The 14276-nt window shown below is 34.1% G+C and overlaps 1 protein-coding gene across 3 annotated transcripts in view; it reads left to right on the top strand.

Moving 5' to 3' along the window:
* Positions 1-5715: 5715 nt before the first annotated feature.
* Positions 5716-14276, top strand: part of LOC136043091 (PRA1 family protein 3-like) — a 35330-nt gene continuing 26769 nt past the window's right edge. The window contains exon 1 of one of the 3 annotated variants that reach the window (XM_065728023.1): positions 5716-5847. Coding sequence is in view for 1 of the 3 variants with exons in the window: in XM_065728022.1 (XP_065584094.1) it covers positions 6868-6912 (45 nt within the window). In the remaining 2 variants the exon portion in view is untranslated. Of the gene's footprint in view, positions 5848-6795; positions 6813-6852; positions 6913-14276 lie in introns of those variants that run through there. The other 2 variants (XM_065728024.1, XM_065728022.1) reach the window with 2 other exon arrangements.

Below are 14276 nucleotides of genomic sequence, written 5' to 3'. Positions count from 1 at the left end.
CAGTGGAAGCAGTAGCAGTAGTATGAGTATAATCAGTAACATCAGGATTTTAATTTTTTTTTTTTTTTGTTATTTCAACATCCGCTGTAGCCAGCCTTGTTTGTTTCAATTTCAGACACCAGACTGCTCATCAGATATTGCTGTGGCGCCCTTTTGACAACTTGCATACAGACGGTGTTTTGTGACTAAGTTCACCCCACCCCCTCATAATTACTTGAAAATTTCAACTTCATGCCTTTAGTAATAGTTGCAATAATAATAGCGGTAGCACTAGTAGCAGCAGTAGTATTAACGTAATGCCCTTTGGTCAGCAGAACATCCCTCTAATTAAGTTTTGGATGTTTCAACATAATACAATTAGCCATTGCTGATATGTCCTTTTGATAGCCTGTATGTTCATATACTTCTTGAAATGTTCATCTTAATGCTCTTAGCCTTACAAGTAGTTGCAAAAGAAGTAGTAGTAGTAGTAGTGTAGAGGCAGTGAATGAAGCAGCGATAGTAGTATTAGTAGTAGCCTGCGCATATTGCCTTTTGGTCATATGATCCTCCCCTTTCAGTATTCTCTGAAAGTTCCAATTTAATACCCAAACTACTTCACATGCACATATCGTGTTATAATTTAGTTCAAGTTCCCCCTCAATATTCTAAATAGAGTAGTGCGGTAGTAGTCTTGGTAGCAGTAGTAGCATAGTAGTTATAATAGCACCGGTAGTGGCAAATATTGCTTTTTAGGTCGTCTCCCTTATCATTTCCTGGAAGTTCCAAATTAGTATACTCAGTCATTTCTGGGTTATGCCCTTTTGACAATCCGTATACACATAACATGTGTTGATTTTGTTGAATACTTGCCTTAACATTCTCTTAAAGGCTTGCCTGAATGTTCTTCGTCTTTTTGGAAAGTAAAAGTCAAACATGCATACCTTTCTCAATACCACATGCTATATGTAAACGTGAACGGATTGCCTAACTTACAACCCTTGCCCTGAGGACTGTGGGGAATGATGAACAAAGTAACTCTCTTAAGTTTTTGATCGGATGTGTTTTGGGGAATGATTGGCTTGGGGGAGAGGCTTGTTTTCCTCCATTCACTTTTGACTCTTAAAAAAGAACTAGAAATTCTTACTTTTAATCGAATGAGCCCCATCCGATCCAAAGTATACAACCACCCGTTCCCTAAGAAGCTTATATGCCGGGCTGTAACTTACAACCCTTATCCCTGGGGTATGGGGGAGGGGGTGTTTCCACTCTGAAGACATTGATATTTGCTATTGTGACTATTAGGAACAAAATGGCAATCTCACAATGTCGATCGGGTGTGTTTGAGGAAAAGAAGATATCAGGGAGGGGGAAGGGGACTTCCCTTCTTAAAAGGGAACTAGAACTATACATTTTCAATCAAATAAGCCTCATCTAAAGTTCACCTGACCATCTATTCCATAAAATTGTATGTGCCCACTGGGCATGACTGACAACCCTCGCTCCAAGACTCTAGGAGGTTGTGCTAATCCCAAAGGCCTTGCTATGGGATCGTTGGACTTAAGAAATGGCTATCTCAAAAATTTCTATTGGATGCATTTAGTGAAAATTCGACATGGACAGGAGGGGTCGTTCCCCTCCGAATAAAAAATGATACTAAAACTTCTGATTTCCAATCCAATGAGTTCCCTTCGAAGTTTGTACGACCACCCTTTCCATAAAAATCTTGTAAGCCCCGGGGCATAAACTACCCTTGCCCAGAGGGTTATTGTACCTTTTGACTACGCTGAACAAAATAGGTATCTCGAAATTGTGATTGGATGTGTTTGGGGAAATGATGGCTGTAGGGGCAGGGGTTAGTTGCCCTCCAATCACTTTCGAAATTTAAAAGGGGCACTATACGTTATAATTTCCAATCTAATAAAGCTTTTTCAAAGTTTCTAGGACAACTTCTTCAATACGAATTTTCCTTGTCTAAAATTCAGAAAAGAAAGTTTTTTTTAAAGAAAAGTAAAGGCTATATTAAACTTAATATCAGCATTAATAAAAATAAAAACTATAATATATGAAACTCAAAACGACCAGAAATTACTTTTAAAGAACCAATGAAGCCCCAAACAATCAGAAATTAAATAAACAATCAGAGGAAATAAACATACAATAGCTACTAATATAAATGAAAAAAATCTTAGAATAAGTAAATTTTAACTTGAATATGGAAGTCTAGCTTAAAACGAATACAAATCTTTTATCATAGAAGTATGAATGAAACCCAAGACGATAAGAAATTTAAAAAATGATCATAGCAAACAAAAATACAACAGGTACTTATTAATGTAATTATATATCAAATTTTTAATTTATTTTTCCGATACTTTTTTTTGCTTTTATTAGTTCTTTTTAAAACTGTTCCATTCACAAATAGTTCTTGTCCCATATATTATCGATGTTTTTTTTTAAGTTTTGCTGTGTGTTAAACGAGTTATTGTTTACTTGCAAATTGTTGACTGGACAACTTGATTCACTTCCATCACTGTTATATTTTTATGGGGAGGCAATTTTGCTAAGTCTTAAATACTTGTTTTGTTGATGTCCTTACATTAAGCATGAAGTCTAAATTTTTACAGGGTAATTCTCTTACTTAATGCTAAATCTGAGTCAAATTTCAGATTTTTATTTTTGTGCTCTACAGACATATCGAGATTTAAACTTCTGAATTGAATATCTGAAAATATTAAGATTAAAAAAATAATTAGAAAGCTCTACAGCTTGAAACCCTGAGAATATAAATCACCAATCTATACCTATCAAATATAAAAATAAAAAAACATATAAATATTTTTTTTAAGGAGTATTTTGACTCACATACATAGTTTGAGGCACCTACCTACATGCATTTTTAATAAAGTTCCTATTTTTCTGACGATTTTGGTCTTATTCGAATATTTTAGGGTAAATAGAAGAGGAAATACTAACGAAGAGCTCTAAACTGACAGGACTGGCCATGATAAACATTCACCGAATTATTGAGGTAGACGTTGACCGTGTAATAAGTAGATATGGCGGGAGCGGAAACAGCGAAATAGACTTTTTCCTGTAAAATTCTGAATTATGTAATATAAGCGAAATATATTAAACTTAAAAAAGCGGAAAAGATACGCTGCGTTTTTATGAAAAGTAAAATTTTGGTTAGTAAATTTTTGAGATTCGTTGACGTTCACACTGTTTATTAAAACATCTATTTAAAAAAGTGATTAGTTAATGCTTTATTGCCTATACTTAAAACCCTAGTTTTAAATGTCTTCTATGTATTACTATATCTTTGTTCTGTTTTTCCTGTTACACCCCTAAAAAAAACTAGTATTTAATGTTTAATGTATCTTTTACGAATATACAAGTTGTGTCTTTATGCTTATTTCCCACTCTTCATTACTATCATAGCTACTAAGCGATGCCACAAAGTTAGGCAACATGCTAACTGGTTTGACCTATACAAATTTTCACAAAGAGTGCCTGGCCCAAAAAAATGGCTCAAGGACATTTTTTTTTTTTTTTTTTTTTTTTTTTTACAATAAAAAGCTTAACTCATCCGCTATAGTTGTCCAAAATACAAAGGGAAAACATTATGCAGAAAATAATTAAATAACATTTTTTTCATAGATGGTGAACAGCTTTTTTTTTTTTTTATAGTGGGTGGTTTTTATAAATTACTATTTTTTGTGTCAATATTTTATACCATTTTAATCTCAACAGATTTATTAGAACTTAAGCCCTCGCCAGGTTTTAGATTAAATTTACGTCCATTTCCACTACATACCTATGACAAATAATTGTCAAGATTTCCTTTTAATTGCGGGCATGTCTTTGTTCTCAAGTTTATTGAAGAAACCTATTATGCACCCTCCCCTAATTAAAACTTGAATCCGCCCCTGCCTCCACGAGTGAATGCTTTGACAGGGACCGATAAGGATGCTCATGATTCGTTTTCGTAAAATTTATCCAAATCCTGAATAAAGTAGGAGCTGTTATTGAGCATACAGCCTCTGGAGGTAAGAAGTAAAATAGTTCTTATCAGTATCTTGATCAATGCAGTCTTGGTTAATTTTTGACTGTAATAAAACACTGTACCATAATACTATTAAATTCACTTCCTCGATCTATCTCAGCGTTATTGTACATATGTCATGCTCAAATATCAACTCTAGAGCAATTTAAACTTCCCAACATTCTCTTTGTTATGTCTCGGAAACACTAGTTCATTAATAATGGTAGACATAGACATAGACATTTTTATTTTTCCTCCAAAACATATAAATTAAACAAAGAATTTACAATTAACGGCCACTGGGCTGATAGAAAAGTTAGATCACAATTTTTTATAAAGTATACTGCTTAATCTGGAAATGTTGCAACGGCAGCCCCGCATAAAGCTTAATTACGGCCTGGGCATCCACTAGTGAAAATATTGTAAATTTGGCGTGGATTATTTGTAAAGTAAGCTGTTTTTCCTTGCTTACAAAAGAAAGATCTCTTTTCATCAATTCATCAAATATGTAAATATGATTTCTAGATTCAGTTTCTGCAAGAAAATCTCGACAGAATTGATTATTTCCATGTATTTTCATCAAGCTGTGAAATTTTTTCGATACAAATAATAACAAAACTAGGTATACGAGCAAAAGTTACGAACTAAGGCTATCATGTATTTAAAAATACGCGACAACTTAAAACTTGTAAATTTTGCAAGCCAGTTGCCTGAAATGTTTTTTTTGCCTGTGCCTAATTAATGACCAAAGCCATTATTTTCATTATTGATAAACCAAGCATAAGCAAGCAAGTAGTTATTTCTAATTTTTTTTTCTTGTAAATAATAAAAGCTATTGTTTGATATAGCTACAGATTATTTATTATTTTTATGTCTTTTTGCGCCACGGAAATCTTTTTTAGAATTTTCATTCTTCAAAGTTTTCAGGAACGCCAAATAGTGGGAGTTTGAGTAATTGTCCTCTCTAGACACCAAAAATACCTTCATTATCTTCAGCATTTTTAAATATACAAAATCTTTGCAGTTCATACATTTTTGTAAATTAGGACCACTGTAAATTAGCATCACAGTTCAAATTAACAGAATTTCATAGTGGTGTCAAGTCAAGGAAACTTAAAGTGTTGGCAAACTTCATTTAATACATCAGCGGTAAAAAATTATTATTTTTTCAATGAAAACACTCCAAACCAAACATTTTCTTTAAAACTTTTGTTGATCCCTCAATACTTATGCTAGATCCAGTAATGAAAAAGCCATTTCTAAATATTTTGGATAGAGCTTGGAATTGAATAAGACTATTGAAAAACTTTATGATAGAAGTAAAATAAATTCGTTACACCACTGTTTGTCAACATTAACAAATTAATATAAAAAGTTAAAGTTGTCATTAAAAAAAAACGCTTGGAGCTGGGGAAGGATTGTTCCAGGTACTTTGTTTGAAAATATTTTTTTCAGAACCCAGAGGAATTTTTACATAGAAAAGAAACAAAACGACGAAATAACAGCTATTTTCAAAATTTAGGGAGGGCAACTGTACCCCCTGCTGATTAGTGCCCTTGAGTTGAACATGATAAGAAAATAAATCAATCGCATTGATTATAGCTTTAAAATTTTTTGAAATCAGTGCTTTAGAAACACTAAAGCTCGTTGTCTATTGAAGTTGCTAAATTATGATTCTAATGATTTTCTCGCTGAATAAGGGATTTTTTTTCTCCTGAATCTAGTGAGTTTTTTTCTAGCTTTGTGTTCTAGCAATTTTTCTGACTTGACGGCAATCTTTAGAAGAAATCAAGGAAAAGCAAAAATAAGAAACTAGTCCAATTGTAAGTTAATTCTCTATTGTTTAGAATCTAGACTTTGTCACAATTCAAAGTCCTTTCTTTCACTGTATAAGCAAAATGTGTTTGTGTTAGGGCCCAAGCTCAGAGCTTTCTAAAGAGGGGGGAGGGGTAGTTAAAATGATACCAAACAATTACAAATCAACTCCTCCCAAGTCATAGGCCTATATTCACGAGGTAAATGAAATCCTATAACTAAACAGTTAATAAATATGGTAAAATTGTAGTTGATTGACTTCTTGCTATCTCAGAAAGGACTTGGGAGTTTGATGACCTTTAAAAATATGTGTGCTATAAAAGTGAAACCTTGCAAAATAGATCTTCTGTTTGATTGAAGTAGCCTACAACAAAATTGTTTTAAGCTTCACAACTTTGCTCAATCCCAATTTATAAGGTTTTAAAGATATGCAAATACATTTCCTAAATTTTGAAAAAAATATTGATATGGCTCAGAATTATGTTCAAATAACAGGAATTGCATTTTCAGAACTAAAGGCAGAGAACAGGCAACTGGTAACTGAATATTCAGGTAAAATGTTGTTCTGTCAAAATTTCGATAGGTATAGACCTGTCATGTAGGCAAATTTTAGGGCCCCCTAGAGATAGAAGGAGTAGAGGTGGGTACCTCAAAATACCTTCCTGGGACATACTTTAGCCTTTAGACCCATCCCTGAAAGTTTCATTTTCCTAACCTAACCCCTTTCCAAGATAGCCAAAAGTCAATCAACTAGAATTTTACCACTGAAAATTAAGGTAAAATGTTGTTTTGTCAAAATTTCAATAGGTATAGACCTGTCATGTAGGCTAATTTCAGGGCCCTCTAATGGGAAAAGGAGTAGAGGTGGGCACTTTAAAATACCTTCCCAGAATATACTTCAGCCTGTTTCATTTTCCTAACCTAGCCCCTTTCTGAGATAGTAAGAAGTCACTCAACTACAATTATACCATAAGTATTTTAGTACTGCCAATTTGGATGATATTTGACAATACTTTTTTTCATTGTGAATGTGTTTTTTGACCCTTCAAAACCATTTGGATTTATGTCCAAATGTAAAAGAATTTCCAATTGTTTGGGTATTGAACATTATTTAAAGATAGTTTATGAAAAAAACTTAACAAAAGAAACTATGATAATGTTTTTGTCATGACATTAGCATATAGACTATCACACATATCTTTAAAAAGGAAGATATATTCATAGAAGAATATTATAATAGACCTACTAGCCTCATGTCTACTGTTGCAAAAGGGCTTGAAAGGATTGTTAATGATGAGCTTCTTTGATGAACAGGTTGCCCAGCTATTGGACAAAGGCCTTCCTATTGACCTAATTTTTTAAGACCTTGCCAAAGCATTTGACAAAGTTCCACATAATTGGCTTTGGGTAAATATATGACTGTCTATATTATAGACTTACCAATAAAGTGAACATACCACTCAATACTTTTTTTATGCTCTTTACAAATAAAATAATTGCTTCTATCACAAAATTCATATTTAAGCACTTTCTGAGCTCTTAAAAATGACAAATTTTCAATTAAAATTTGAGTTATTGATTGTTTTCCAAGAAAATAAAATTACATTTTCTCAGTGCCATTTTATTGGTCACTTTCAACAAAATAATACTACATTTTCTCAGTGCCAAAATTATTTATAATAAGGTTAGTTTAGGATTGATTAGGTCAAAAAGTGCTTAAATTTGAATTTGCAATAGAAGCAATTATCATATTCATAAAGAGTATAAAAAGGATATCAAGTGGTATGTTTACATTATTGGTAAGTCAATAATATAGACAGTTGTATATTTACCTGGCTTTGTTCTAGGCTAAATTAGCAGCAAGAGGTATCAACCAAGAATGAGTAGATTGACTAATGGACATCCTGGCTGCTAGATCTCACACTGTATAATGAAGGGCTTTCACAGAATCAATAAAGTTAATAAAGTCTCATAAAATTGCAAGCTATAAAGTGTGTCCTACTCACAAGAGTTTCACCTTTTTGACCTTACAGTGATTTTTATTGCAAATAATCTTAGCTGCCCTTAAGGGAGACTTCCACCCACCCCCCTGGCTGAACACTGCTGCTATATATTTGTATTGAAAAAAACTTTTTCCACAGAAGTCTTTCAAAGAAAAGTAAAGAGCTGCAATAAGCCAAAAAGGGCAGAAATAATGTCAAACAATCCTCAAAGAGTGAAAGTAGCACAAATCACTATCAATAAATAAATAAAACTCAAAGCAAACAGAAATTAGAAGAAATAGCCAAGTCAAACTCAAAACAAGGAAAAATTAACATTAGTATAGCTGACAACCCCCATGCCTTCTTAAGACCAGAACATAATCTAGGCTTTACTGGAAAAAAAATGACAGTGGACTGTCAGTTTAATATACATATCCTGATATTTATTCCTTGAAATCATAAAGTTTTTTTTATTTATTTAAGTAAAAAAGTAAAAACATTCAAAATATATTTTGTTTTCAGTAAGCACAAATTATCACCTTAATCCATTTGAGAGCTTTAAGGTCTCCTAGACCTAGTGTGTTCTTGAGTCAATGACTCCCAGTCAAGCCTACACAACTTCATCTCCCACTCCCTGTAAAGTTGATGTCTAAAAGACTAGATAGAAAGAGGGCTGACAGTAGAATCCTTCAATTCATTTCACTGATTAGTGACTCTTCTTGAAAAACACACTTGACAGATTTTTTTTTTGAATAGTGTTTATTTAATAAATAAACTTAATTTGATAGAGTTTAAATTTAATAGAGTTTAATTTTTGTAGCTTCTTTGAATCTCCTCTTGTGAGAATGGGGGTGGTTGGCTGTGGGCTGGTTTTTGGTCTATCAACTAAGTGTCTAATATTGCTTGTGTTTGCACTTGTTATGCTGTACAGCTCTGCAAGTTGTCTTTTGATGAGCAGGTAATCATTTAGTACTCCTGGTTGCTGGGGTATACCATATGCAGCCACATTAAGTTTTCTCCCCTCTCTATCTTTCTCCTGTCTGAACAGTCTTTGGGCTTCATCCTCAAGGTGATAATTGATAGCTTGTTCCAATATTTTGTTTCTTCCTGAACTGCTGCTCCAACATATTCTTCAACTTCTGAAATGGTATATTTTTTGGCCACATTTTCTCAAGATCAGTAATGCATTCTTGACTTTGTTTATTGTATTGGTAATGTCTTGCTTCATCTCTTCTACTGCTGCTTTAACTATTTCTACAATAGCCAAAGCACTAGAACCTTAGATGTTATGAAATTTGAAATTTTGGCCAATGAGAATGGGTCTGCTGGAGCACCTGAGTGCTTGTAAATCAAGAAGTACCTCTGCATGTCTCCAATGGTAGACATTTTTGTGAAAAGTTCATATTCAGAGCCAGGTATGTTTAGGCATTCAATGCATAGCCATTTCTCACACCTATCACATAAGACTGCCTTTGAATCTGATTCAGGACTGTATATACAGCCAGTTTAGAAATCTTGGGACTTTTTTAGGCTGACTAGCTTCTGTTTGCTATTGCATTCAGGTGGCATCCTTTTTTATACAACCATTATTTCACAAAATCTCATGTTAGACAGAACCTGTAGAAAGTGCTGATACTCAAATCACAAATTCCCAGCAGTTTAAGGATTAAAATCCTGCTAGCACTAATATAACTTCCTGTTTCATATCACTCCCCTATACAGACTGTTTCTGAAAATCTAAAAAAGACAGCTTAGTAAATTTACTTAATGGCTGATCCTACTGTCCCCAACAATCTATGGATTAAAATCCAGCTGGTACCAATACAGCCTTGATTATTTGATATTGCTTCCCCAGAAAATGGCTCAACCAATGAAATCTATGGCATTATAGGCAAGTGTGCACTATTTACAGCTTTGCAAATTTGAAAGAAGAAGAAGCACTCCAAATATATTGCCTGTGTTTTATTTGTTTAAATTATAATTTAAACCCAAAGGCTAATCCCCATGGGGATCAACAATAAAATACCTCCAGTTTCAATGTCCAAGTAAGCACAGTCACACACTAAGGAAAGCCACTTGAAACGTTACTTAAGCATAAATATGAGTGGAAAAGGATAAATATAAGTAGAAATAAAAGTTTTATCTCACAAATTTGTGTAATATAATTATGTATTTAAATTTCACACCTCCAAAATGCTGTTGTCAAGGATGACCCTTGCCTTGAGGGCTATGGAGGGGGGGTCTTCCTCAAGGACTTAAATTTCTGGACTTTTCAACTATGCTGAACAAAATATCTATCTAAACATCTTGATTAAATGTGTTTGGAGAAATAATTATAGTGGGGGAAGGGGCTGATTGACCTCCAATTACTTTTGACTGTTAAAAAGGCCACTAGAACTTCTGATTACCAATCCAATGAGCCCCTGCCAAGGTTTATGCAACCACTTTATATGAAAACCTTAAATCCTCCCAGGGCATAACTTACAACCCTTGTCCTGAGGGTGGGGGGGGGTTGTCATGCTCAAAATCATGATTTTTGGACCTTTAAACTATGCTGAACAAAATGTTTGTTTGAAAATGTTGTTTTAATGTGTGTTGGGGAAGTTTCTAATTGAATGAGCCCTTTTTGAAGTTTCTTCAACATTTCTTTCAATAAGAATTGCCCTGGTAAAAAAAAATGAACAAGAAAAAAACAACAAATAATACATTGTGCCCACATTGCTCTTTACTTAGGCAGTGCTGTTCTGCTGGCTGTTATATTTTTGTTTTGTGTTTTCTATTATACTGGATTAGAAGTGCTGGTTAGACCTGACAAGCCCCCTTCCTAAAATTCAACTTATGGGCGCCCATGCAAATAACTGATTTAATCAGACATGGAGCTGAGAAACCCACCTTTTTAATTATTTTTTTCCTTTTAATAAGTAAGGCTTAGATGAATTTTTTTTTCTGTCTAACCCTTATTCTTTTACCAAGAAGAATATTTAAACAAGTATACACTGTGATATATATGTACACTTGTTTGTGTGTGGTTTATTAAATTTTCCACAATCTTCTGCTAATGGCTGAACTTTGTAGACTTTCTAAAAAAAAGTTAAATAAAGCTCTACTTTTTTTGGACAGCACGAAAGTAAAAAAATCTATGCAACGAAACTGTTTTATTAACTTGGTGGAAAGCTTTATAACTTCATTGAATCTTCACAATAGATGGCAATTGTACCTAATTGCAGCACTGTGAAGTCCTAAGTGGTGTTCCCAGGGAACTGTTAGTGGACCCACATTATTTCTTCTTTATATGAGTGATATGATACCCAAAGTCAGTAACCACTTAACCCTTTACAATAATGATTCAAAACTACTTTGTGTACCCAAGTACTTGGTGAATTGCATACAGGCATAGGCTGACAAGTGGATTCTCTATTTCAGTTTTTCAAAATGTTTCAACATTCCTTTTGTTAACAATAATCCTTAACACCAATATACTGTACTATGAATGATAACCAGCCATCATCCCCTGTTCCTCTCCCAAGTAGCTCTAGTTGTAAAGACCTGGGAGTCACAATAGATAATCTTCTAAAGCTCCATGAACACTTGGTACAAACTGTTTCCAGAGCAAATTCAAGTCTTGTTATTATTAAATGAACAAGTACTATTACTAGCCAATCATGTGGAACCTTCTTGAAACTATATATGGTAAGGCAATTATTAGACCAGTTCTTGACTTTGGAACTGCTTTGTGGTGACTTTGGAACTGCTTTGCTTCACTTTTTCACAAAAGTGATACACAGCTTATTGACGGTTTGCAAAGGAGAGCCACCTAGTGCATCTCTGGACTTGATAAAAAGCTATATAGTGAAAGGATATCTACCCTAAAAATCCTATCTTTGACCTTCCAATGTAGGTGCAGTGCCACGCTACTTATATCCAAATATGTTGATCAACCACAATATAAGTTCCTTACTCAATTACTTAAAGAAATACAAAGACAGATTCATCCTGAGAAGATTCATAAGCCCAGAAATGACTGTATATATGAAAGAGCTGGGCTACGGTACTGATGCTGCTTGTCATACCCAGCCAACTTACATACTCTATCAGAAATTGACATAGTGCAGCAATGTCGACTCTAAACCATAGAAGGATAGTTCCCTTGATCATAACTATCTGTGCTCACTGTTACCATTTGGGCTTAAATTTGCGTCTATCCTAGCACTCTCCTAGTTGGAAGGTGGTTACTGGCCTGTAAACACAGTCACAACTCTCTTTTTCATATTTTGTGTAATGTGTTTTTTTGATTGTCATTTCAATAATAGAGCCAAATAAATCCAACATCAAACCATTTTTTATTCCTGAGTGCAAATTAAGATAATTAAGATGCGATTAGCAAAAGTAAGCTATAAATTGTAAAGTGAGAATTTTGTTGTTCAATTTTTTTTCCTAGTCTAGTGCAGACCTATATCCTAGGGCCATATATTGGACCATAAGGAAGGGAGTGCCCTTAGAAATGAAATGATTAAAATATGTTGGGAAAGAACTGAAAAGATATCAAACAGTGTGTTCTCCTTGTCCCTACCTCAGTTATGTTTGCTGGCAACCATGTTGGATTGGCTTGTAGAATTTTTAATACAGTCTTGTGAAATTGCTCTCTTTTGATACTAACTCAAATAAATTATAAATGCTGATTCTGTCTGATTCCTCTTTCAACACTTGGGTTACACTTAGTCATTTAACTACTTGTAAAGCCTACAACAGTAAAAATTACTGTCCAAAGGGGGTGTTGGAAATGTACAAGTACAGGCTACAATGGTCATTCACCATCACCTACAGTCTCCAGTAATTCAATGTATGGTGGATATTTTGATGATAAGAGAAAGTCAGCTTTTTATAGCTAAATATTTTCATCATTTTTGTAAACCCTGCTTCTCATATGCCATCTAATTCTGTGTGAGTACCTTCTTTACTGAAAAATGAGTCAAATTACAACAACTTCTCCCAAGCCCAACCAGTACAAAACAGATGATGAGACAAATAAGGTTCAAACCTTTCTTAGGTTTGAATTTAGTAATAGAATTCAAAGGGGAAGTACCAAGCAATTTTAGGTATACCCTAATCAAACCCCTTATAAGAAAGGTGATAAGAGTGAGTAGTAATTATAGAGGCATTAACCTGATGTTAGTAGGCAGCAAATTACTTCTATGATGATACTTTTTGTACTGAGAGATGCTGTAGAAAAATTTTAAAGAGATGAGCAGTTGGGTTTTGGGAAGGGTAAAACTCTTAGGTTAAGAATTAAGAAGTGCCTGAGTTGTCGAACATCTTTAGCCCTCAGTTTTATAGATTATGAGCAAGCATTTGATTCTGTTGATAGAAAAGCTTTAGCAAAGATCTTATCCTTGTATGGTATACCAGACAAATACATTAAAGTGATTAATCCTGGAGTGATTCTTTTTATTCTTGTATGGTATCCCCCTTTATATGGATCATTTTGATGGATTTGTCTTAAGAAGCTCATGAAAGGCAATGTGAGACCATGGAATCAAATGCAGAAGATAAAATCTCCTTGACTTAGATCACACTGATGATTTAAGCATCCTAGATGAAAGTATAAGCAAAAGTAATGAAATTATAGAGGTTTTGCAAGTTCAGGGGGCTAGAATAGGTTTGAAAATTATTATTAAGAAGACTAAGTCACTAAGGCTAGAAGTGAAGATGAAAAGGTGATTTTGGGTAACAAAAAGATTGATCAGGTGAGGAGTCTCACTTACCTGGTAGTATTCTTAATAAGATGATGGGAGCAGTTAAGATGTTAAAAGTACAATATCCAAGTTTCAGCATGCTATTTCACAGTTAAAAAAAGTTTGGAAAAATAGGAAGATAAATATGCAAACCAAGATTATAATATTGGAGACTACAGTGATGACAGTGGTCAAATATGGTTCTGAGCATGGGTGCTCTGAAATTTGGAGGAAGGTATGCCAGCTATTTTCCAGAGAAATTGCCTATGGCTTCTTTTGGATACCTGACTGACTGATCGTATTTCGAACAGTAGGCTGTACAAAAAGTGTGATTCAATTCTGCTCTCTAGGGTGATAATGAGAGAAAGGTAGAGATGGCTAGGGCTTATTCTGCAGATGAGGAATAACAGATTGCCAAAGATTGTCCTTTTTGGCCAACAGTTTTGGGCTAAATGGAAAGTGGGTTGTCCACAGTTTGGGTTAGAAAGGTTCGCAAATAATGATTTAAGGGAAAGGGGAACTTCCAAGGAGAGTGTAAAGAGGTTTTGAATGGATTGGAATGGAGAAGAAGCGTGCATAGCTGCGTTGGCCTGAGGTGGCTTGGTGCTGTGGTGAGTTGTTGATAGTTGTTTTATTTTTAATATAATTTAAACTCAGACATATTTCAAAATAAATTGAAACTTCAATAATTTAACTGACTCAGTCCAGGAAGAGAGTCACAAC

Source organism: Artemia franciscana, unplaced genomic scaffold (assembly GCF_032884065.1).
Source record: "Artemia franciscana unplaced genomic scaffold, ASM3288406v1 Scaffold_296, whole genome shotgun sequence".
Classification (NCBI taxonomy): Eukaryota; Metazoa; Arthropoda; class Branchiopoda; order Anostraca; family Artemiidae; genus Artemia; species Artemia franciscana.
This window is presented reverse-complemented; position numbering and strand designations above follow the sequence as displayed.